Here is a 24,829-nt window from a genome sequence, read left to right as displayed (position 1 = left end):
AAAGTTTTAGATATAGATTTCCTTTCCTCAGTACAAGATACATTTCCCCCAAGATTCCTGTAAATACAAGTAAAGGACACTCAAATCACTTTGTGAGTCATCCAAGAGTTTACTCTTTAACTACTTAAGGGATGCTTGAATATACTTAACAACATACATTTTCATTCTATCTCTGATTAAATTAACCACTGCAGCCAGAAACCTATCTTCCCACACTTAACCCTGAGTTTCATAACATAATGATGATGATGATGTCTATTTATACAGTACCTGTTGTGGCAGATAGTGTGCTAAGATGTTAGATACATCATTTTACTTAATTTAAAAAACATACCTGTGAGAGGTAATGTTCATATTTTTAGATGGGTAAAACTAAGGCTTCAAGAAGTTAGGCATCCCACTCACAGTCACACAGCTAGTATGTGATAGACAGGCATTCAATTCGAAAAAGTTCTGACTCTGAAGCCATGTATAATCTTTCAACATCACACTGTAGACTTTTTATTAGGTTTCTGATGAATTATAGTATCCAATTTGGGGAGCTAAAGGCAGACCTTCATATTATACACATAATTTCTCTTTGTTTTTTTAGTTGGACTAAAATAATCTTCTGTAAACAGTGCTGCATACAAACTTGATTTTTTTCTCAGTAAGATGTATAGAATAATTCTATACATTGTCCAAATATTGACAGATGGAGTCTTATTAACTCACATCAATAAAATAAATAAATCAGTCTTTAGTGGCTTAACATACTGCATTCACAATGTTCAAATGATTGATTGGACTTTTAATGTAACATGCAATACAATTTTGGTGACATGCAGAGATAGATATGCAAATTCATTAAACAGGGATAAACTCCCTATGCTCCATAAAGGAATTGAACTAGGTATGAAATTGTGTATTATAAATAAGAAGAACAGTTAGGGTTAGCAGACAAGGAGTCATATCCAAGTTGGCCCCCTATTTTCACCCACTTTTCTAAGCCTAGTTTTGTAGACTCTGAGGACTACAACAATTCAGTAGCCAAAGGGGACCCAAACTTGAAAATTCTACTAGCATCCATCATTTGCAATACCGTATTCAGGATAGCAGGGAGAATCATTTCCCAGATACTCACATTCTGAAATCACTGGATTACAGAGAGCTGAGTGAAAAGGAATAATAACCATTAGTATTCCAGTCCAACTTTCCGATCCTTGAGGGAAACCAAGGACCTGAGGGATAAAGTTACTAGTTTAAGATCACCTGGCTGTATTTGAATCTCCTCTGTCTATCTTGAAGTTTGCAGCAGATACAACTTTACTTTTGTAACATTTCAAAGCCTTGAGGAAATCACACAATAGGCTCCTAATCACAAATGTCATGAAAGCACAGCCCAAACATCCTCACAATGTGCAGACTTCTCCATTCTGTTCTGAATGCTGCATTCTCAATTGGTATTCCTCTAGTTATTTGGGGAGCATAGTTTTTTTTCTTTTTAATTTTTTTTGAGTCCTATATTCACAAACTTTTTTGTGCTTGCCAACTGTATTAGCCCATTTTGTGCTGCTACAACAAAATACTTGGAACTGGGTAATTTATAAAGAAAATGAAATTTATAGCTTACAGTTTCTGAGGCTGGGAAATCCAAGGTTGATCTGGGGGTGATGACAGTGACCTAGGGGTTTCACATTGCAAGATGGTGGAAGCAGAGATAACAGAGAGCAAGACAGACTCTCCTCTTCTGTTAAAGTCCTCAGAACCATGCCCCTGACCACCATCTTTAATCCATTCACTACTGCTTGTTCGTATAATCCAATCACCCTTTCGGGGCTCCACCTTTCAATTACCATAATAGGATTTCCCACCCTCTTAACATTCACAGTGGGGGCTAAGTTTCTAATACATAAAACTTGGGAGACAATTCAAGCTTCAGTGAGTTTTGGAGGATATAACTCAATCCACTACACCAACTTTCCTATTTCTCATCTGTTCTTTTGATTTGCTTGGGCTGTAAGGCATGTTAGCATATGATTCTATATTAATTCCCTTTTGTATTTTCTCAGGCATCCCAAAATACTGCAAATGGAAACCCTTTTCTTTATCTTTTCCTTCTTCAACTGAACAACCAAATATTTCTCTTAGGCCTATTTTACTGGATTAATTTAGCTCAGCTATCCATCTGATGCTGTTTTGTTAATGTTAAATTACATTTCCTTAGCATTTTATGGGANAAGTCCTCAGAACCATGCCCCTGACCACCATCTTTAATCCATTCACTACTGCTTGTTCGTAGAATCCAATCACCCTTTCGGGGCTCCACCTTTCAATTACCATAATGGGATTTCCCACCCTCTTAACATTCACAGTGGGGGCTAAGTTTCTAATACATAAAACTTGGGAGACAGTTCAAGCTTCAGTGAGTTTTGGAGGACATAACTCAATCCACTACACCAACTTTCCTATTTCTCTTCTGTTCTTTTGATTTGCTTGGGCTGTAAGGCATGTTAGCATATGATTCTATATTAATTCCCTTTTGTATTTTCTCAGGCATCCCAAAATACTGCAAATGGAAACTCTTTTCTTTATCTTTTCCTTCTTCAACTGAACAACCAAATATTTCTCTTAGGCCTATTTTATTGGATTAATTTAGCTAAGCTATCCATCTGATGCTGTTTTGTTAATGTTAAATTACATTTCCTTAGCATTTTATGGGAGTCAGCCTAGCAGCACATCCTTTGGCATGCCATTGGAATAAAAACACATCATGACACCAAATAATTATGTTATTTAGCAGCTGATTATATCTACCATCTCTTAATTTGTGTCATAATTCAGTCACTCTGAATCTGTGTTGGTGTTCTGTGTCAGCCACTACAAGGCTGACACTTAAATTATTTGTGTATATTAAACAAGGAGACACAGTTTGATTAATTCTGATGTCTGAATATCCTATGCTTGGTTTCTACTTTGGAATTTAAAACAGTCTATCCAAAGACTTAACAGAATCATTTCACTGTTCACACCAGTAATTACACATTAAAGGCATAAAATATAACTTCAGATTCTAGAGATTCTGAAAAATTAGACACTGGGAACAGTAATATTTTTTTCTTATTTAAATTAAAATGGATTTGAGTACATTCCAATCAGTAGGTAACACTTCTCACAACAACCCTTTACTAATTAAAACCTTGCAGTTCATCTTCAAATAACTAGTTCATGGGAAGTACATCCTTAACTACCTAATCTGTTTAACATACATATTTCGCTAGTCTGTTGAGAGTGGTAAAAAGTTACCTTGAAGTCATCCAGGCATGTTTGTTTCTCTGATGGGCACCTGAGAAGATGCTGATTTCTGAGAAAACATAGCAAAATTAGATTTATTTGTGCTACCGGTTTATGACACCACTTAATACATATTTCGCTAGTCTGTTGAGAGTGGTAAAAAGTTACCTTGAAGTCATCCAGGCATGTTTGTTTCTCTGATGGGCACCTGAGAAGATGTTGATTTCTGAGAAAACATAGCAAAATTAGATTTATTTGTGCTACCGGTTTATGACACCACTTCATGTAGCTTTTCATAGGTTTTTCTTTTTTTCCCTTTTCCTCCCTTCACTTGGCCCAACTGCCAATATAAATTTAATCATACTGTACCAAATGTAACTGAGTATACCTCCCCCACATTATTATTTGCCTGGGAGTAAGACAGAGGCTAAAAAAATACTAGAGATATTATTGCCACATTTTCTGTGAATCAGTTAAATATTTACGAACTGCCTCCCATAGGGTCTATATTATTATAATAATAATTAAGATTCTGTTCTAGCTTGTATTTTAACTTTTAGTTTCATGATTGGAACTGTACAAAAGAATTATTAAAATTTGTTCAGACACTTAAGTCTTATCCTTTCAATTTGAATTTATTTCTTTGCCTCAGGTCTTGTACTAGTTTATATGGTATCAGTAAACTAACAGAAAGTCACTTATCAAATAACCACTTTGTTCATACCTATACTAACTTTTATTTTTAAACAAAGTAGTTATTTAGCTATGTGATTTTCTGTTAGGTTACTGAATTTATTAATCATGTTAATAATATATATGTCAGGGCCTAGAAAGCAAAGGCTGAATATTTAGGAGAAAATATGATTTATTAAATACCAGCTAATTGTAGATCTTCTTGGAGAACAGAAATAACGAAAGAATAATAGCTACCATCATCTGGTGCACCCATTATCTTCCAGGTATTTTATATATATAAATGTGCATATATATTTGTTTACATATAAATGTATATATGTGTGTGTATATACACACACATATATACTCATACATATATTTCTTAATTCTCCATGCAAACTGTTGATGTTCTTATGCCTATCCCCATTCTATATAAAGTTTACATAGAAATCAAGCAAGTGCTCCCAAAGTAACACAACCAGAAAGGGGAAGCCAGGCATAGATCCAAAGACAAAAATAATCTGACATATAACCCATGGACATATAATCTCTATATCATGTGGCTCAAAAAAAAAGAAAAAACACTTAGCTTTTACAGTATATTTGGAGAGCAAAGACTCATCTAAAAAAGAAAATTAAAAATACAAGGCAACAATGATTCAGTAGAAATAGCACTAACTCGACATTAGAAGACCTGTTATCAGGGCTGTAGTTAGCCTAGTTAATGAACCTCCCTGCATCTAAGTTTCTCAAAGTGGAAAAATATAATCTCTGCTATTTTAGAGGGGAGAAAGAGAGTACTGTGAACTGCAGTGGCTGGGGGGAAGGATGTGATAGAGAAGGCTGTATACCTTAGTGTGGTTCCCTAGGAAACAGAGCTCAGTTCTGCTTCTCAGTGAAGTCCACTTGTGGGACAGCCATGGAAGATCATTTCTTACTGCACTGCTGCTGCCTCACTGCAAGCCACTGAGATGCATAGCTGGCAGCTTGGCATCTGGGCTGTCGGCCACGTAGATTGTCTCCAGACAAGCTGTACAGAGAAACTACTTGGGAGTTGTCTGTGGAAGGAAAGGAAAAAGGACTTATCTTGCCCGACTGCCCCTTTGCTGGTGGGGCTAAGAGAACCTGAGAGATTCATAAAGTATGTCTGAATCAGTGGGAATCAGAGTAGGCTGAGGAGGATGGACAGGATCTAAGTAAGCAGACTGGAGTGCAAAGTCTCTGCTAGAGATGAGAGGAAGAAACTCTAGGTTTCGTCTAACAAGTTCTGTGAAGGAGTGTACTCCAAGAAAGATTTCAAGTTATGAACACTGGTTTCCCCTTTGCAACTTACACAATTCTTTCTTTAAAAGAATGTTTGTGTTCTTTACCAGAAATCAGACAGAATAAAAGAGATGAATGAAATATTTAAGAGTTTCTTCCATAAATTTTCCTAAATTTTCTGGTATGTGTTTCCTCTTGTTTAGAACTGATTAAAGATTGTAAGTGCATTGTGCTTTGCTGAAGATGATCTGCATTATTTAGTAGAAAGAGGCTAGATTCATTTCCTGTGATCCCTTCAATCATCTCTCTCTTAAGATAGCACTTCATTTTCACTCTGTCCCTATCTGATTTTTTCTCATTTTTACTATGTTGATGATCTCCTAAGGGATGATAAATTAGAATTTTATTAACCCATTGATTAAATCTTTAAATCTGGCCTGGCCAAAAGGGCCAGACATTTTCTGTGTATAATTGTCATTAATACCATTTGAAGTTACTGACATAATGAGATGGAATAGACAAGCTTTATTTTGATTTAAAAGAGCTAGCTTTGATATTTACTTGTTTGTAGATCATCATGTCATTTTTTGTAGCTTGTTAAAAAGAAATTTTTAAAAGATAGTTTATTAAATGATGGTGAGATTAGCCTAGATATTATACCTTAACTGTGATAATCAGATGCAAAAATCAGTTAAATGCAATATCAATATATGATCTAAAATGGATTCCAGTGGGACATTTTACCTAAAACTTAAATTGTGAAAAGTAAAAATTTATACACACTTTTCTACTTCTTATCTAACTCATTTTAATCCAATCTATTTTACATTTTCAAGATATCAGTAAAATTAGACAGTCAATTAAAATTTCATGGTCTACAGTATTATCTTTAGACAGAACTGGAAGCAATACTCCAGTTAATAATCTAACTATAAAAATAGCAGTATTGCTCTAGTTTCAGCAATAAGAAATTTTAATTGCCCAATGTCCTAATTTCTCTAAGTTTAAGAAACTTAGTTATCGCTCATCTTCTATGTCTTCAAAGTTTGTGATAGAGTATGGTTAATATCAAACAAAAAATCAGAACCTTCCTCATTTTCTATTCAAACTTTGGAATTGACATATATGGATGTGTTTTCTGTAAGTACGTACATTAAAGTCAGCATATATATTAGATTAGTTATAGTGATAAAATAGATATGAACATTAATTTCTATTAAATTTTTATAGTTCATGAAGAAAAGGTATCACATGCAACCCAGGAAGGCAAGGGTAAATACTGTTGCATTAGTTTTTATGTAATTCTTTAAAATGATACAAAATTTGACCCCCATTTTCCAGGTAAAGGAGCACTGCAAGTTAATTTGATGTGATACACTACCTTCCTTGTATTTTATTCACAATAGCCCATCAAGGAGAAGGCAAAGGGTATGAAATCAAGCAAATGGGTAGACATCTATTATTTTTGTTTTCCTTTTATGCTACCTACCTTCCCTGACAGTCAGAAGATTGAAATGTTACATTTTCAATCACTCTATAAAATCTGCATTCAATTTGTCAGTTAACCTCGGAATGTTTATGTGTGTTGTTGCCTCAGTTTTCTACATGTTCTATTTTCCAGCACCACTATAAAATCTATCCAGTGTCATTGACAATCAGACATAGCTTGTTGTTCTGAATTTCTACCTTTTTACACCCCTAATGCAATTAGAGGAATAGTGTGGTACATTACAAATGCCAACTATTAATTTTTTTATCACTTGAATGGTCATACTATATCTACACATGTAAATGTCTTTAACTTGTAATATTTATAGAACATTTTTTAAATGCAAATGTCATAATTTCTGATTTAATCATCTGACTAGAATTCTAAGTTTTTGCAATTAGGGGAAATATTTTCCATTCAATTGCATGAATAGTTGAAGTATTCTAATTAAATGGATATTTGAAAATAAAGACTTGAAAGGAAGGTGTTATTGCCGAACTGCAAAATGATTATAGTGGGAGAAATGAGGAAGAAACATACACACACCATAAGTCAAGTGTCTGAACTTGGTAACACCAGAACCATGGAGAGTCCAGGGACTGATAACCATAGGTCCGTTAAAGCCACAAAGCATACTGATGAGTCCAGCCTGACCCAAGGATTTGAGCAACGAAAATGAGAATCAGAAATAGCCTGCGTCATGGAGGAGAACAAAGGCCAAATATTAGTATCAGCAAGGAATACAGCTTTGATTCTCACTTAGCATGTAATTAATTAATTGTCTTTAACAACCATATTATTATTCCCAAAATAAAAATTAGAACTCTGGATCAGAAAGATTAAGTTACCAAGTACACAGACAAGAAGTTGCATGAAACTCAAGGAAGGATTTTAAGCAATGAAGTTTAAGGTTAAGTACAGTCTGCTGGCATGAGGCTCCTTTCAAAAAGCCTGGCATATACATCTCGGGTCCCTTTGTTCAAACAGAACTGTCACAAAACATTTCCTACCCCTGTTGTTATTCTTCACGGAATTATAAAAGTGCTTAAATTCTTAGGCTGAATGAGAAACCGGTTCATGGAAAACTGACCTACTGACTGCTAACTGGGAGTCAGGCACAACGCTAAGCATTTTAAATCATTTATATCAATTAATCCTCATGACTCTGTGACACAGGTAATATTCACAATCTCATGTTACAGATGAGAAAACTGAGGACTTGGACCATTAATTAGCTTGACCTTGGTCACACAAAAAATTAAATGATGGGGCTCACGTTCTGACCCACTCTGCTAATAACACTAAAATTGCATAGGATGGCATAAAGAAGAAGAAAATTAATCCTTATTATTAGCATCACCACCCTTATTGCCTTACACATTAAGACGTCTAAGATTAAAACTCCCCCTAGCAGGGGGAAATCAAGCTTGCCTTTACATCTCACAAAAGCAAAGAACCCTGAGGAAATGTGCATATATGCAAACACAAATATGTTCCATCACATTTCAGGAAATTACTGCACTCTCTGGAGGTCAGATTAACAGATTAAGAACCTCCAGTATTAAAGGTCATTCTACGAAAATAAAATTATATATACTCATTTATATATATATATATATATATATATATATTTTATATATCAGGTTTATGCTGTCCTTAAGAACCGAAAATAAAATTATATATACTCATTTATATATATATATATATATATATATATATATATTTTATATATCAGGTTTATGCTGTCCTTAAGAACTATGCTATAGTAAACCATGTTTTGAAAATTTGAAGTGAAAGAGCACTTGCTAAAATAAGTGCTTCCTGGTCTAAAGAGAAAGACGTGTTTAAAATTTTGTCCCTATACTACCTAGTGGTACCTTGAGTCACTTATTACTTCTCTCTGTGCCACTTCCTGACTTGTAAAAGGGGAATGATTACAACAGCAAGCCCAGAGGTTTGTCTTAAGAATTCAATGAACTTGACATTTATTGCACACTTAGAAGAGGGCCTGTGCAGTCGGTTCTCAATAATAGCTCATAACCTCCTTAAATTTTGACCAATGAGCTAATATCATGGAAAAGAGTACCCTTGATATTTAATACTATTTCTCACATCTCTATTGGATCATCTAACATATTGCTTCAAACATAGTAGGCGTTTAGTAAATATTTGCTGAATAAATTAATAAATTAAATGCAATCATGCATTTAAATTGCTACTGAATTTTTGGAAGCCTTTCCATAATTCTATGGTACTTACATATTTCCATACCTACTTTTATGATCTACTGTCTATTCGTAGTATAACCTCAGCATTAAATCCTAGTATAAAAATATATGTAATATGTAATCAATCACTTTATTGTCTTCTATTTTATTCCCTATAGCTATGTTCTCTTTGCTAATTATTCATGCAAATCTCCATTTTACTTACCAGAATGTTGTGGGTTTTTTTACAGATAGCCACTCCTATCTATATTTGTGGCTATGCTTTGTTTTTAAATGCCAGAGAAGCTTATATGCAATTAAGATAGAATTTTTAATATCTTTCATAGATATGTTATTACCAACCACCAGATAAAGTATGTTTTTGAATCTTTCAAAAGGATAGAAAAAAAAATCTGTACCTTTCTTTATGATTTTTATGAAAACCATCAATTAAAATGTTACAGTCAATTCTTACATGTGCATTTTGCCTTATCTTTCAGATTCTTGGTACAGTTTGATCTTAGTTGGACGTTCCTTTTTTTTTTCCTTTTATAAATTGTTTCTGCTAAGCCATGTTTAGATATGTAACAGAACTGAAAATACTTAATTTTCTTTAATATTTTTTGTTTAATTATGCCTCATAAAATTAGGACAATGATTAGGTGGTTTGATTCCATTTATATTGTCACAAGATTAAGTTTTCTTACTATATTTAAATATTTCTTATTAACAAAAGAGAAAATTAAATTAAATAATAAATTGAAATATTTGTATTATTTATCATGACAAAAATCTCTAGTTATGATTAAATCTCTGGCTTTGTATATCCTTGGTAACTAGAGAGAAATGGCTTTTAAAATCATTTTAGTAAATGATAAATCAATTTGGCTACTAGTTTGATTATTTTCATAGAACACTTAAAATCTAACTTTTTATTCTTTTATAAATTTTTGTATTTGATCTTATGAGACAAAATGGATCCTTACTTAGAAATAACGATACTTTTACAGATTAAAGATTAATTTATAGTGAAAAGACCAATAGTTCTCAGACTTTATTGTGCGTACCAGTCACTGGGTAACTTGTCAAAATGCAGAGTTTGAATCAGTAGGTCTGGGATGAGACAACATTTTGAGGAGTAAACATACAGACTACCTTTAGGGCATCTAATGATGACTCAACAGAAACAGTTTGTACATCATAATTGACATGCAGAATTACTTTGCTAAAAATAAGACAAAGTGATGGTCCTGGAAAGAGCATGAGTGCGAGAGAAATCAGATATAGCTTTCAATTCATTCTCTGATACTTCTTAGCTATTTAGTCTTGGGCAGATTTTAACTTTTCTTACTCTTAGTCTGCCCTCTCAGTAACTCAAACAGTAGTAGGCACTCGAGAAATACTGATTTATTTATTATGATTTTACGAGAATTAATCCGTTTCAATGATAATTGCAATTCAATTTAGCAAACATTACTGGAGATCTGTTGAGCCTGAAAAGGATGATGTACTAGGGGACCACTTTTTACATAAATTGTCTCTTTATGAATATTATGTGAAAAATTATATGACATATAAACATTGGCATTGGTACCTAAGAAATTTGATGGCATTTAGATATCAGCATAGATATTATTTTTATCACATAAAGTGTTTTGTTGGCCAATATCCAATGTTTCTATGTTGCTGAAAATTCTTTGTTATTCCTAAATGCTAGAGGTAAATGATGCACCCAAATGTGTCTCACATTGACCTCTTCTAATTGAATCAGATAAAGAATTGCGTTTGGCCATCAGTTTGTTGTATTCTAGAATAGCTTTGTTACTGTGTCAGTAAAGGTATGATTCAATTGTTAATGTAAATTGGTATCTAGTAAATTAGACATTTCAGAAATTAAATAAGATAACCAAAAGTCTGCTGTTGGGGGAATACTCTAAAATAATAACTTTAAAAAAATTTGATCATGTGCCACAGAACATTCTATACCCAGATGTGGCCCCTTCCACTCACTGATGACAAAAATTGGATTCCATTATTAATAATAAACCCAACATCAGAAGCTGGATTCAAACAAATTATAGTTGGCTGATATTCTCTGTGTTTCAAATTGGCTAATTAATTATATTAGCTACATCTCGTGTTATACACATATTAGAAACAATGATATGTTTGCAATGCAACAAATGCTGTTTTGTTATTGTTAATGGATATGACATGCATACAAATTGTTTTGTCTTCCTTTCCTTTAAAACTATTGTTAAAAATAAGTTTATCATCACTTATTTTGGTACAATCTTGGCTGCACACTAGTGTTTTTAGAGCTGTGTTTTTAAAAGATTGATAACTAGATTTGTGACCCATAAAATACAGAAGCTTAAAATTGGGCAAATGCTTCTATTTTTTCCATTTTTTTTCTTCCTTTTATTAAAACATTTGACTGTGATTTTTTTTAAAGCAAACCTTGAGGTTTTCCCTCATTCCAATGGCATTCTGATGTTTGCTTTAGACTACTGTTGAATTTCAAGGAAAACTTAATAGGAATAATTTTATGAAAGATTGGAACTTCTTAGCTAGATATCCGTCCTTTGTATACTATGTATGTTAGAAATATTCATTCAGTGTGATCCATGAAGTCTCCATCTTTGTACTCCTCTCTTCCTCTTTTTGATGGGCCAGGCCACATAATCGGCAGGGCCCTTTGGCCATGGAAACATGGATGCTTCCTTCAACTCACTAGCACTGCAAATACTGTCATGGTTCAAAATCCTGTTTGGTCACTTAAAAAGCTAGATAAAACCAGGTTTATAAAACACACTAAACAATGTGGAAATTGATTTGCATTTCTCCAAAGGCAGGTTCAATTTTCACCAGTGAGTTGACTTTTGTAAATACACTAAGGAAATTAAATTTCTTATTCATCAAGCAATTGGGTGTTATAGCTTCAAGCACTCATTTAATTTTTAATGTACCTTAAAATCAACAATGATAATTCAAGTTATAGTATGATAATTATAAATATTGTTTCAGAATAAAAGTAAATGCTATTTATTGTAATATGAAGAGATTATTATTCTAATAGACATTATAACATGCTATTTATTCTAATATGAAGAGATTATTAGTCTAATAGAGATTGCTCACAATTAATAATAGAATAATAGGAAAGGAATAAATTCATATTACCATATACACCCACTATTTTAGCAATGTTTTAAAATGAAAATAAGAAATTATGATTTATCAGTGTTGAAGAGCATTAGTTCCATTAATTATATATTTTCTTTTTAGAGTGTTTATCTTGGAGGATGGCAGCCTCAAGATATATAATGTTACCAAGTCAGATGCTGCATCATATACATGCATAGCTACAAATCAGTTTGGCACAGCAAAGAGTACTGGCAGCCTCATCGTAAAAGGTATTTTATGATCTTCATTTTGTGCTTAATGAACATTGGAATGTATATGCATAACATGACTTCTATTACAATGTCAAACCTGTGTCATATTGTATAAGCAAAATATTTGATTTTACAATTTATTTAAGAACACATTACTATACTCACTAACAGCATGTACACTTTGCCAGTGGGATACCATGGTAGATGTGAATACTTTGGCAGTTGAAAATGCTGTCAGTGTGTAATTAGAGTTAGAAACTACACTTGGAATATTTGAATTTTCATAAATGTCTTAGTGTCTGGGGACACGGACATCTTGGTAAAGTCACTAGATAATATTTTTCTTGGTTAAATGTCATTCAGAATCTCTCATTTTGTATGAAAATTTTACACATATGTAAGGCTACCCAATACATATCTGGCTCATTTATTTATAGAACTCTAAGTACATAAGTAGTGAAATGCGGTTTCTTGCATATACTTGTAATTTAATAAACAGTTCTTTTCAAAGAAAAAAATTATAGTGTCCATATGAATCATTATTATAGTCCCATCATGGTAAACAGATAAACTCATACTATTTGGGGTGGTAAAACCACATATTCTACTTCTTGCATATACTTGTAATTTAATAAACAGTTCTTTTCAAAGAAAAAAATTATAGTGTCCATATGAATCATTATTATATTCCCATCATGGTAAACAGATAAACTCATACTATTTGGGGTGGTAAAACCACATATTCTACTTTAAGATTTTTAAACTAGTATCAATCCAAGTGTTCCCACATATATCACCAAGGGACATAATTAGTATCAGAAGTGCCTATTCCCCGTCTTTTCTACTTTACTTTACTGAATCCCAGCTCATAAAACTAGTATGTTTACTGGAAGCCATGTCACTTTTATCATTTCATTGCCCCCCAAATGATAAAAATGCCTATGTTGATAAAGCAGTTTGTGCAGCTAATTAAGCCCAAGTGATTAAATTCAGCAATCAGTGCTTTCTCATCTTTTCTATTAAAAAATAAGTATATTCAATAAAAATCAGTTAGCTGCTACACTTCAACTATCATTTAAAATGTCTCAAGGAAAATCAACACCCACCTTTAAGCCTGCGAGATATTTCTGCCAACTTGTCTCGAGTATATGACATTATGTCGACAATTGTCTGAAGCACTCTGGGGAAATGTAACTGATAAAACTTGATGTGTCAAAATTCAACCAGAGTGGCACATTTTGAAAAACTTTACTTCCTTAGATTGCATTGTCAGCAATTTTTAAGACAGAGATGGACTTAGTGTTTCAAGATATATGCTATAGCTATATTTAATAACAGAATATTTCTCTAGCAAATTTTGGAAATACTCATGTACTGAAAAGTGTGAATGCTTATGTTTGAAGAAACAGCATGTCCATTAAGGGGGGGGGAAAAAGGGAGATGCATTACATGGTTCCAAATTAAGAATGTATAGGTAGTTTGCATTAATTTATTACAGCAGAAGATTAAAATATAGTGGAAGATAAAAACACATTCAGTTAAGTCTTTCAGATATGGAGAAATCCAGGGGGCATTAAAATATATTTTTTAAAAAATAGAAGACATTAGTAGAAGAAATGTACTTTCAAAAAGAAAGTTTCTGTAGAATACTGGTGATGTGTGAGCTGGACCGATGGTTTTACTGCTAAAACGCAATGATAGTGATCCCTTCACCCTAGAGGCTAAGGGGGGTAAAAGTTAATGAATAGATGAACTGAACGAATAGTCTTTCTTCCGTAAATATTTCTTAAACCTTTGGCATCATGATATTCACTGTCCACTAATAATAGATGGGAGAAAAATAAAAGAAGGCTTACAAAGATTTAACTGAAACACTGGGAAGCAGCTGGACTGTGCTTAGTTCTGAAGGTAACAATTGCACATTTCAGATGTGTACTGTATCCACGTTTTCTGCTAGATAGGTTCCTAGTTCTTATGATGGAAATAAGTTAAAATAAATTTTTGGATATTCTGTAAAGCACACCAAATCCCCAGGTATTCCACGAGAAAGAAAATAATTAAACAAGATTGTTCATTTAAAAAAATAATAATAATCTGACTTACAAAAAGTATTTCTAATGTTCTTTGCTGGGGCTATTGAAACAAAATTTTCCCACTCTGCATTTCTGGTCACCTTAATTGGTCTTACTCTTTCTTTTTCTGTAGCACTTATCTTCTTACGAGCTACAAAATTTGCTTATTTATTGTATATGGCTTTTTGTTTTTCTTTTCCTTCTAGAACAGAAGCATAAAGATGACAGGAATATTTAACTGTTTTAATCAATGATTAACCACAAGTCCTACAACATTGTCAGGAACTATACATGTTCAATAAATATTTTCTCAATTGAATGAAAAGCTATTATTTTACACCTTTTAGTTCAGAAGGATAATTTCCATCCTGGCTTTCTTGCTCTAAAAATCTGACAGTTTTCAATTTTTCAGGGTTTAAGCTTTTTAGGATACTGAAAAAAATCAAAGGAAAAAACAAACTTTTAAATACTTTTACTTTCCCAATTTCAGGGTTTGTAGTTATATATTTCTAGTGGACATCAGCCTCCTTATTCTGCTAAGAGGGGCAAGCATGATGCTACATGAAAATCCTAAAAACCTCATGGAGAGAACTCACCATTCTGGTATTTGTAAGCACAGTACCAGAGGATGATTTATGTATGCGAAAAGGGCACACATTAATAAAACTCATGTTGATATGCATGCTTATCAAATTATTTTCAGTTATTTACATTTAATAATGGGAAGGAAATTGTGTTTGTTATTTTTTTAATCTTTATGAAATATCCACATCCCATTTTAAGGGGCTTTTAGTGTCTTTTCTTTGCCGTGGACAAGAACCACACCCTATGCAATATAAGCATACACATACTTAATCACACAAATAAATAAAATAACTTCATGAACAGAAACTTTGCTTTATTACTGACCCTTAATAAATAATCTTTATTAAATTGTGTGACTGCTACACAAAGATAGTTCTATGATAAGTCTATTATTAGCACGTCCTCTTTAACTAGACTGCTATCTTTACTTCCCTTTAAGGTAGGAATACTGAAGTATCACTGCCAAGGAATTATTATTCTACAACCTACAAATTCGAAGCTTCACTCTGGGAAAGAATTATAATAGTGTGCATTGAGTCAACCATTTTTTTGACTACTGAGTCAACTATAAACAATTTTAATAGTGTGCATTGAGTCAACTATAAACTATTATAGGCAACTGGTTGTCTAGATGGCTTAATATTTGTATGTGTGTGTGTTCTCATCTTAAAGTTCACCAGATAGTTATTAGAGTCAAATATAATTTTGCTTCTAAAACCAAAATCAGCATATAGTGACCTTAACAGTAATAGTGTGGTAAGAAGCAAATGAGAAATTTCAGTAAAGCTGATAAAACAATCATCTGTCTTTGAATTTACTTATCAGCTTCAGTCACGCAAAAAATGTTGTTGTTAGATAACATGTAAAAAGATAATAGTTACAAGAGTAAGATATTTTCCAGCTTGGTTTTTGACCGATATGGCTTATCTGTGTTAAGAGGATTCTGAAGTTATCTGCACTGTATGTCGGAAATTTCTATTTTACCAGTGCAGCAGGATAAGGCAATTTTCCATTCAAACATTGCTATTGCAATTAGCAGCAGCCTTGCCAGAGCCTCAGAAGATGCCCAGTGTAATTCAAGGACGTGTTCCACAGGCACCAACACAGAACCAAAAGGAAAGAGAGTTTAAGTGTTTCCATTTTGGAGGACTTAGATTAAAATTATAATGTGTATATACACTAAGAGGTATATGAAAAAATCACATAAAGAAGAAATTATTTGATCTGGCATTTTGAAAATTATTAAAAAGCAGAGTAACAGCAGGATATAAAAATGATCTTGTTTGCAGGCAACATTTGTTTTTGTTTCCCCACTGGAGAAGTTTTGGATGTTCAATTATAGGCCTCATTGCTTCAGCATTATTTTCAACTGAATTGTCGGAACTTGGAAAAGCATATCTAATGTGCAAATTAAGTTTATTGCTGCTCATTTAGTTGTTTATTCTTTGTGATAGAAGTCTTTATTATACCAGCATACAGAGTGGCCTATCCATTTTCTCCGGCAGAAGGAGAGTATTCACTAACATGGGTCTACATTTACTGAGACATACCCCAAATAGGTAGATAATTGGAGGCTTTGTGACTTTAAAAGGCAGTTTAAAGGATTTGAGGTGTCAAGCCCAGGTTTGTGGGCAGAAGGAGAGTATTCACTAACATGGGTCTACATTTACTGAGACATACCCCAAATAGGTAGATAACTGGAGGCTTTGTGACTTTAAAAGGCAGTTTAAAGGATTTGAGGTGTCAAGCCCAGGTTTGTGGAGAAGCCCAGGCTGACTGAGTAAACCAAAAGTACAATTTCAGTGAAATAACAAGATGTATTGGAATATATTCATCATATCATAGGGGTTGAAAACACCAGACAGAAAATTCTACTGGTAGCACTAATATTTCCCCCAAAATGTTCAATTCCACACCCCAGTATCTACAAAGAATAATTTAAAGCATTTTAGTAGAAAGAAGATTTTGATTTTAAAAAAGTTGATGGTGAAGATTTTTTTCAAGGTGGGAAAATGTGTAACGAATTATTATATTAGTCAGAATAAAATTTTCTTTCCCCCTCCAATATTGAAAATGATACTGAATGAACTCAAGATTTAAATACCATGATCTCTTCAAGTAAATATTTGAAAACAAACATACTCTTACATGCATCGATTTCAGCAAGCCCACTAATATCAATGATATTTTGGTCTTCATAACATTTAGTCCGGAATCTTTAAGAAATGCAGAACATACATCACTGAGATCAAATTTCCTAGTAAGTTAAGCAGCTGGATTTTTTCCCTTAAAGTATATTGTATGATATATAATGTCAAGGACAGGTATTAATGAATTACAGATTTTATGTATTTTTTATTGTTCAAGCTATTTTTACTGCACAAATTAAGCATATTATTGGTCAAAGTTTTGTTCATTTGCAATAAAAATCAGAGGCATATAGCTAGTAGTTTCTGCCAAATGAAGCAGACCAGACACAAAACAGTACATATCACTTCTTAAAGTGGTTAAATGCACAGCCTTTGGAATTATGTTACTGGTTCTATTACTAACAAGCATAAATCTTGAAGAGTTTCCTTTTACTGTTATTGATGTTTTATTCTTTATTATCATTATTAATTACCATTTATTTTACACATATTCTCAGCCAGGCACCGTGCTAGGTGCTGTATGTGTATCATCTCATGGAACCTTCAGAGCTAAGCTTTGAAGAAGTTATCATTATCTCCATTTTACACAAGGGGAGACTGAGGCATAGACAGCTGTAACTCCTTGCCCAAGGTTCCTTACTAAAGTGTCTGAATTTTTGTTTTCCTTCTTTTTCATCTGCCAGCAAATTTATGTATTGTAAATGAGATAATTATGCATGAGATAATTTCACATGACATTGTTTAAAATCCAGAGGGAATAAAAATACAAGTATAGCAATTTGCAGATATTGATACTTCTCCCCTAGATACTTCAGCTTTAATTCATCAAATAGAGCTCAACATTTGTTTATACATTTTATTTTTATTTCAGGTAAAATTTGCATATTATGCATGAGATAATTTCACATGACATTGTTTAAAATCCAGAGGGAATAAAAATACAAGTATAGCAATTTGCAGATATTGATACTTCTCCCCTAAATACTTCAGCTTTAATTTATCAAATAGAGCTCAACATTTGTTTATACATTTTATTTTTATTTCAGGTAAAATTTGCATATAATGAAATATATAAATCTTAAGTGTACATTCACTGAATTTTGGATAATACATACATAACCCGAAACTCAAAAGATGTAGAAAGTTATCATCACACTATAGCTACAACTTTCCCTCACGTCCTTTCTTAATCTCTATCTCTAACCCACTTCTAGATGCAAGAAATGTTTTGATGTTTTGGGGGTTTTTTTGTCATAGATTTCATACAAATACAGCCTTACAGTGTGTTTTCTTTTGTATCTGGCTTCCTTCACTCGGCATAAACCACAGCTCTCTTCTATTTTTATTAAAAATGAACAAAACAAAACAAATTTTAGTCAATAGTAGGTTTCTTCTGTGCAGTAAATGATGTCTTAAACTATTAACTCTTTCTATCTTCAGTTTCCTTCCCCGACTTGTTCACATTTGTACTCACTTGTGCCCTGAGTATTTGGTTAGGAATTGGAAGTCAGTAATTTTTTTTTTTTTTTTTTTTTTACTCCATTTTGATACTCAAAGAAACAATTAGGCTACTCTGCTTCTCAGGCATTTAATCTCTAAATTAGTTCAGAAGTCACTTATGCTCTAGAGCCATTCTTTGGGAATAACATATGTCATTGAGATGCAAAAGACCCTTAGAAGCCAGCTATGTTTTCAGTCTATGAATTCTGAATGCTTAAGCAAGCAGTTAGCACATTCTTTCAGGTCCAAAAGAGGAAGGGAGTTGGACGGTGCGTAGAGAAAGGGAAAAAATTATAAGTGAATTGAATTCAGCCTGATTCTCCTCTTCTGGCTTTTATTTTTTTCATTTTGACACCCCTCACCCCAACATAAAATATTCAGAAGAAAACACCTACGAGGCCTATAGCCAAGCAAAATAATATTCCCTAATTTCATCTCCTATAAAACTAGAGAAGTCTTCATTCCTGTAATTTGCTACAGCCCAGCATAAAGTTATGGTCCAAAAATGATCTGGTCTGAATGAACATTATCTATTTATAGGAAATATAAATATGATGCCATAAATATATAGTCATTGCCTATTATGTACTAACACCTTTGAAACTGAGTAGTTGGCGTATCCAATTCATTAAGCAGAATCTATAGTGCATGCTCTTTTTAAATACATGGCAGGCCCTGTTTTGATTATTTGTTAGTACAGAAGATCTGTGTTTACCTTTTACATTATTACTCGTTAGGAAAATATTCAGTGTAACCTTGCATGATACTTAGACATGTTTGCTGATTTGGACATCTCAAATTTTAGACAATTATTTCTCTAGACTAGTTCTTTGTTTCTTTCTCTTACTCTGGGGCTCTCGGTAGTCTTTTAATATTTATTCAAAATCATTTAAATATTGAAGTGGAAAATAAATGGATAATGGTACCTGCAGGTAAACTGGAATATATTGACTGTGATTACTTTGTGCATTGAAATTAAATTATATTCTGCCTGTGGTGGAATATAATAACAAGTGCTGCATGTAGATTTTAATCTATATAAACACATTAAAGCAGATGCTCTTGCATTTGTTTGAGAGGTTGTAAAATATCCTAGTCTTGTGCATTGTATTTATAAAGAAGAAAAGTGTATTAAATAAAGACTAAACACTCCTCTGTTTCTGGCTTGCTAAAGGTAGAGAAATAAAGACTCCATCACACTGATTTCCTTTCTGTTTGTTTTTCTCTGGCCAAGGTTTATTACAAGTGTTAGCTTTGATTTTCCTGTGTTTGCTTTCCCTTGTTTTGTTTGTTTGCTTCTTTTTCTGTGGACTTGACAATAATTTATTCCCTAAGTCTATCTCAACTGTCTCCCTTCAATATCAATCTGCCCTTATGTGCTAGAACCCTATTGCCTAAACACCCCCCCCCCTTTCTCTTTCTTAACATGCTCTGTCATTTTGGTAGATTATATCTTCCAATGAAATTTTAAGAAAGAATTCAAGAGAGATACATTTTTTTTGGAATATTTCATGTTCAAAAATGTCTTTATTCTATGCTTACACTTGATTGATATTTAGTTGGAAACAGAATTCTAGATTAGAAATCATTATTCTTCAGGAATTTTGAGATGTTACTCTGCTCTGAAAGCATAAGCCATTTTGATTTCTATCTGTTGCTTATGACATTTTTCCTCTCTCTCTTTCTCTAGAAGCCTGTTTTCCCCAGTGTTCCACAATTTTAGCATGATGTGTCATGGTATAAATTTATTTTCAATCATTATACTAGGCATTTGGTAGGCTTTGTCATCCTAGAAACTCATACTTCTTGGTGCTAGAATATTTTCTTAGATAATTTAATATTTTACTCCATTTCTTTTTCTGAAAATGTTAAACTTCCTAAACTATACTCTAATACATATGTATATGTGTGTGTGCATATGTGATATACATGTATGTATATGTATATGTGTATACATATAGGAAATATACATGTATGCATGTATACTTTTTTTTATTTCCTGTACTTATTTTACAGCTCATTTTTGCTCTACATTTTTGGAGATTTTCTCAACTTTATCTTCCAGACCTTCCATTGAACTTTTCATTTTGCTATTTAAAAAAAAAAAAAAATAGTGTCTGTCTTAGTCCATTTTGTGTGGACAGAATACCACAGACTAGTGATTTAAAAAAATTTTTTCACAATTCTGGAGGCTGGGAAGTCCATTATCAAGGTACTGCCATCTGGTGAGGGCCTTCTTGCTGTGTCCTCCCATGGCAGAAGGCGAGCACAAACCAGAAAGGGCCAAATTCATCCTTTTATTGGGAACCCACTCCTGAGATAACGACATTAATCTGCATATGTTACTTAACCATGGTCATGTCCTTCTTGAAGCACAATGCTCACTTGGCTTCCAGGACATCGTAATTGTCAGGTTTTTCCTTTACATCATAAATTGTTCCTTTTCAATTTCCTTTCCTGGTTCTTAATCTTACCAACTTTTTAGAGTTGGGGTATGCCAGAGATTTGTCCTTGCATTTATTCTCTGCTATACCTACTTCCACTCACTTTGTATCTCACCCAGTCTCACGATTTTAAATACCATCCATCCATAAACTAACTCTCAAACTCATATACCCAGCTCAAATAACTCCTCTTCGTCCCCAAGTCCAACAGTATATTTAACCATTTTCTCTTACAAATTTATTGTATCCTGACATTGAACACCTGATTCTTATTCCTAAAACTTGTTCCTACTGCAATTTTTCCCAACAATATTAATGACAGTCTGCACTGATAGTTGTTTAGACCAAATACTTCAGGTCATTTTTTACTCTTTCTTCCCTTCCAAACTTCATATTTAATTGTCCAACAAATGGTCTCAGCTTAGAATGTAACTACTTCCCACCACTTCAATTATCAAACTTGAGTTTAAGCTACTGCCATCTTTTTTCCCAGAATATTGGTCTAGCACAGAGGTGCTCAGCCAGGGTTATTGTGTCTTCTAGGACATTTGGCAATATATGAAGGTATTTTTGGATATTACAACTAAAGGGTCTGCTACCAGCTAGTAGATAGAGGCCAGGGATGCTGATAAAACTCCTAAGCTCCTGCAATGCAAAGGACAGCCCCTCCCCACCCCCTTGAATCTACCCACACAAAAAAAATATTATTTGGCCCAAATACTTATAATCTTGAGATTGGAAACCCAATTATAGCCTCAAAAATACCTGTCCTGATTTTTTTTGTCTCCTAAAATCTATAGTGTTTCAGTTAAAATGCAGATGAGATTTTATGATTAAAATCCTCAATGGCTTTTCAATTCTGTTTATTTTGTTGAGTATTCATACTGATGTATACACCTAAAGAAGGCAAGGATTCAATACTAATTAAATGGTTTAAATAAATGATTGAATAAACAATTAGTGTGTTTTTGTGTTAAGTGTTTCTATCTGTCTAAACAAATACTCATTTCTTTTGCCAACTGACATCAATTATTATATTTTTCAAGCTATTATCTAAAAATTTACTGACAAATAGCCTAAATATTTTCACCAACACACATAATTTATAAATTTAAATTATAAATTTAAATTTATTTACAAATGTGTATAATTTATTTAAACACATTTATTATAAAACATTAATCATAATGGAGAATGTTCTGTCTTGAGTAGTTCAAGTAGCTTTATCATATCAACCTCCCACCAGTATTAATTACAAATATTGTTAAAATCTCTAAAAATAAATACAAATATTTATTTTGAAGGATTTGTGACAATAGTCCAAGTGTTTGCAACAAGAGGCGCAATATCCTGGAGAAAGGAAAAGCACATGAACGAGCTCAACATTCCCTACTGTTTTTCTCCTCCAGAACTTTGCCAGTTCCTAAGCAATATGAATCAAGAATGCAAGGAACCAAGCAGAAAGCAGAAATTTTGCAAGTCTTAACAGTACAAGAAAGACAAAAAATCAAGCTTTAAGATAAGCCAAATACAATGATGCCTGCTAACGATCTCAAACTTGAGTCAGCATACTTAAGGACTATGTCTGAGAAAGAAAGAAAAAAACCCCAGTATTTAAAGTGACTGATCTCCAGACTCAATTCATATCAATTTCTGGCTGGATTCTGCTCTTTTTCTAATTGCCTGCTTAAAAAAAGTAAATCTTCCTGGGAAAAATATAACATAATAAAAACCTTTACATTTTTGACCCATAATATCTGACAGCTGATAAAACGTTACCAGAAATAGCTGGAGCCAGAACAAATGACCAAAGCCGAGAGAAATAGGAATTCTATTCTCTATTCAGCTGATATGAATATTAAAATCTTAGACAGAGACTTTGAAATAATTGTGATTAATATGTTCAAAAAACAGACGACAAGATGGAGAATTTCAGAAGAGAAATGGCATCTGTTAAAAATCCATTGGAAATTCTAGAACTGAAAATTGCAAAAGCTACTATGAAGAATGCAACAGATTGAGTTAGCACTAGAAAAGATGGATCAGAAAAGAGAATTAGTAAAGAGGAGGATGTGTGAATAGAAAATATCCAGACTGCAATAGGAGAGAAAATACAATTGGTATGACAGAAAAGAATGTAAGGAAGGTATGGGATATGGTAAATAGTTCTAACGTATATGAATTTTTTCTTGGAAAAGGAGCACAGAAGGAAGAAAGAAAATTAGGCATGAGCAATATTTGAAGGAATACTGTCCAGAAAATTGTTAAAACTGAAAATGACCACAGGCATCTAATTCTGGTAATTGTATGAGACCCAATTGGGATAAATACAAAGGAAAGCCTAAATAAACACATGGTAGTAAAACCAAAGGAAAGAAAGATCATCCATAAAAAAGATGCATTATCTTCAAAAGAACAACAAGACTGGCAATTGATATAGCAACAGAAATAAGGGAATCCAGAAGATAATGGAATGACATTTTTAAAGGACTGAAAGAAAATACCAATAAGAATTCTGTTCCCAGTAAAAATATCCCCCAAATGAAGCAAAGAAAAGGTGCCTTTAAACAAATAAAACCTTAGAAAATTCCTATCACTTAAAAATATAAAATTGTGTGCATTTAAGGTGTACGGCATGATGTCTTGCTACATTTCCTCACATAGTTACCTCTTTTGTGTGTTTGTGGTGAGAGTACCTGAAGTCGACTTAGCAAACTTCCACTACACAAAACAATATTATTAATTATAGTCCTCATGCTGTACATTAGATCTCTAGACTTATTTATCCTACATAACTATAACTTTGTACCCTTTCACCAGTATCTCCTTATTCCCCCCATCTCCCTGACCCTAGTAACCGTCATTTGTCTGGTTTTACGTACTTGAATTTTTTGATTTCACAGAAAAGTTAGATCGTGCAGTATTTTTCTCTCTGTGTCTGGCTTATTTCACTCAGTGTAATGTCCTACAGGTTCATCCACATTGCTGCAAATGGCTGTATCTCTTTCTTGAGGTTGAATAATATTCCATTGTGTGCATATAATACAATTTCTTTATTCATTCATCAATGGACACTTATGTTGTCTCTGTATCTTAGCTATTATCAACAATGTTGCAGTGAACATGGGACCGAAGATATCTCTTCAACATACTAGTTTCATTTCCTGTGGGTATATACCCACAAGAGAGATTGCTGGATGATACAGTAGTTCTTTTTTCAACTTGTTTTGTTTTGTTTTCTTTTTTCATTTATTTTATTTTATTATTAAAGTATAACTGATTATACATATTTGTGGGGTGCAGAGTTGAATATCAATATCTGTATACAATGTTTGATGATCAAATCAGGATAATTAGCATGTCCATCATTGCAAAACGTAATCTATTTTTAATTTTTTGAGGAACCTCCATACTGTTTTCCATTATGGCCATACCAATTAACATTCCCACCAACAGTGTATAAGAGTTCCATTTTCTCTACACCTTCACCAGCACTAATATTTTGTCTTTTTGATAATAGCCATCCTAAAATGTGTGAGGTGATATTTCATTGTGGTATTAATTTGCATTTCTCTGATGATTAGTGATGTTGAACTTTTTTTTCATATATCTGTTAGCCATTTGTATGTCTCATTTGGAAAAATGTCTATTTACTTTCAAATCTGTATGAAAAGAAATGCTAATAAAATTCCTACAATTAGAAGAAATACAATCCGGGCCGGCCCGGTGGCGCACTGCTACAGTGCGCCGCTTGGGAGCGCAGTGGCGCTCCC

The 24,829-nt window shown here is 33.1% G+C and overlaps 1 protein-coding gene across 1 annotated transcript in view; it reads left to right on the top strand.

The window, feature by feature from the left end:
• Positions 1 to 24,829, top strand: part of CNTN6 (contactin 6) — a 105,546-nt gene that overhangs the window by 45,271 nt on the left and 35,446 nt on the right. Inside the window, exon 7 of the mRNA XM_008583953.1 lies at positions 12,196 to 12,323. Within this exon, the coding sequence (XP_008582175.1) occupies positions 12,196 to 12,323 (128 nt within the window). The remainder of the gene's footprint in view (positions 1 to 12,195; positions 12,324 to 24,829) is intronic.

This window comes from Galeopterus variegatus, unplaced genomic scaffold (assembly GCF_000696425.1).
Source record: "Galeopterus variegatus unplaced genomic scaffold, G_variegatus-3.0.2 Scaffold3093, whole genome shotgun sequence".
In the NCBI taxonomy this organism is placed as follows: domain Eukaryota; kingdom Metazoa; phylum Chordata; class Mammalia; order Dermoptera; family Cynocephalidae; genus Galeopterus; species Galeopterus variegatus.
This window is presented reverse-complemented; position numbering and strand designations above follow the sequence as displayed.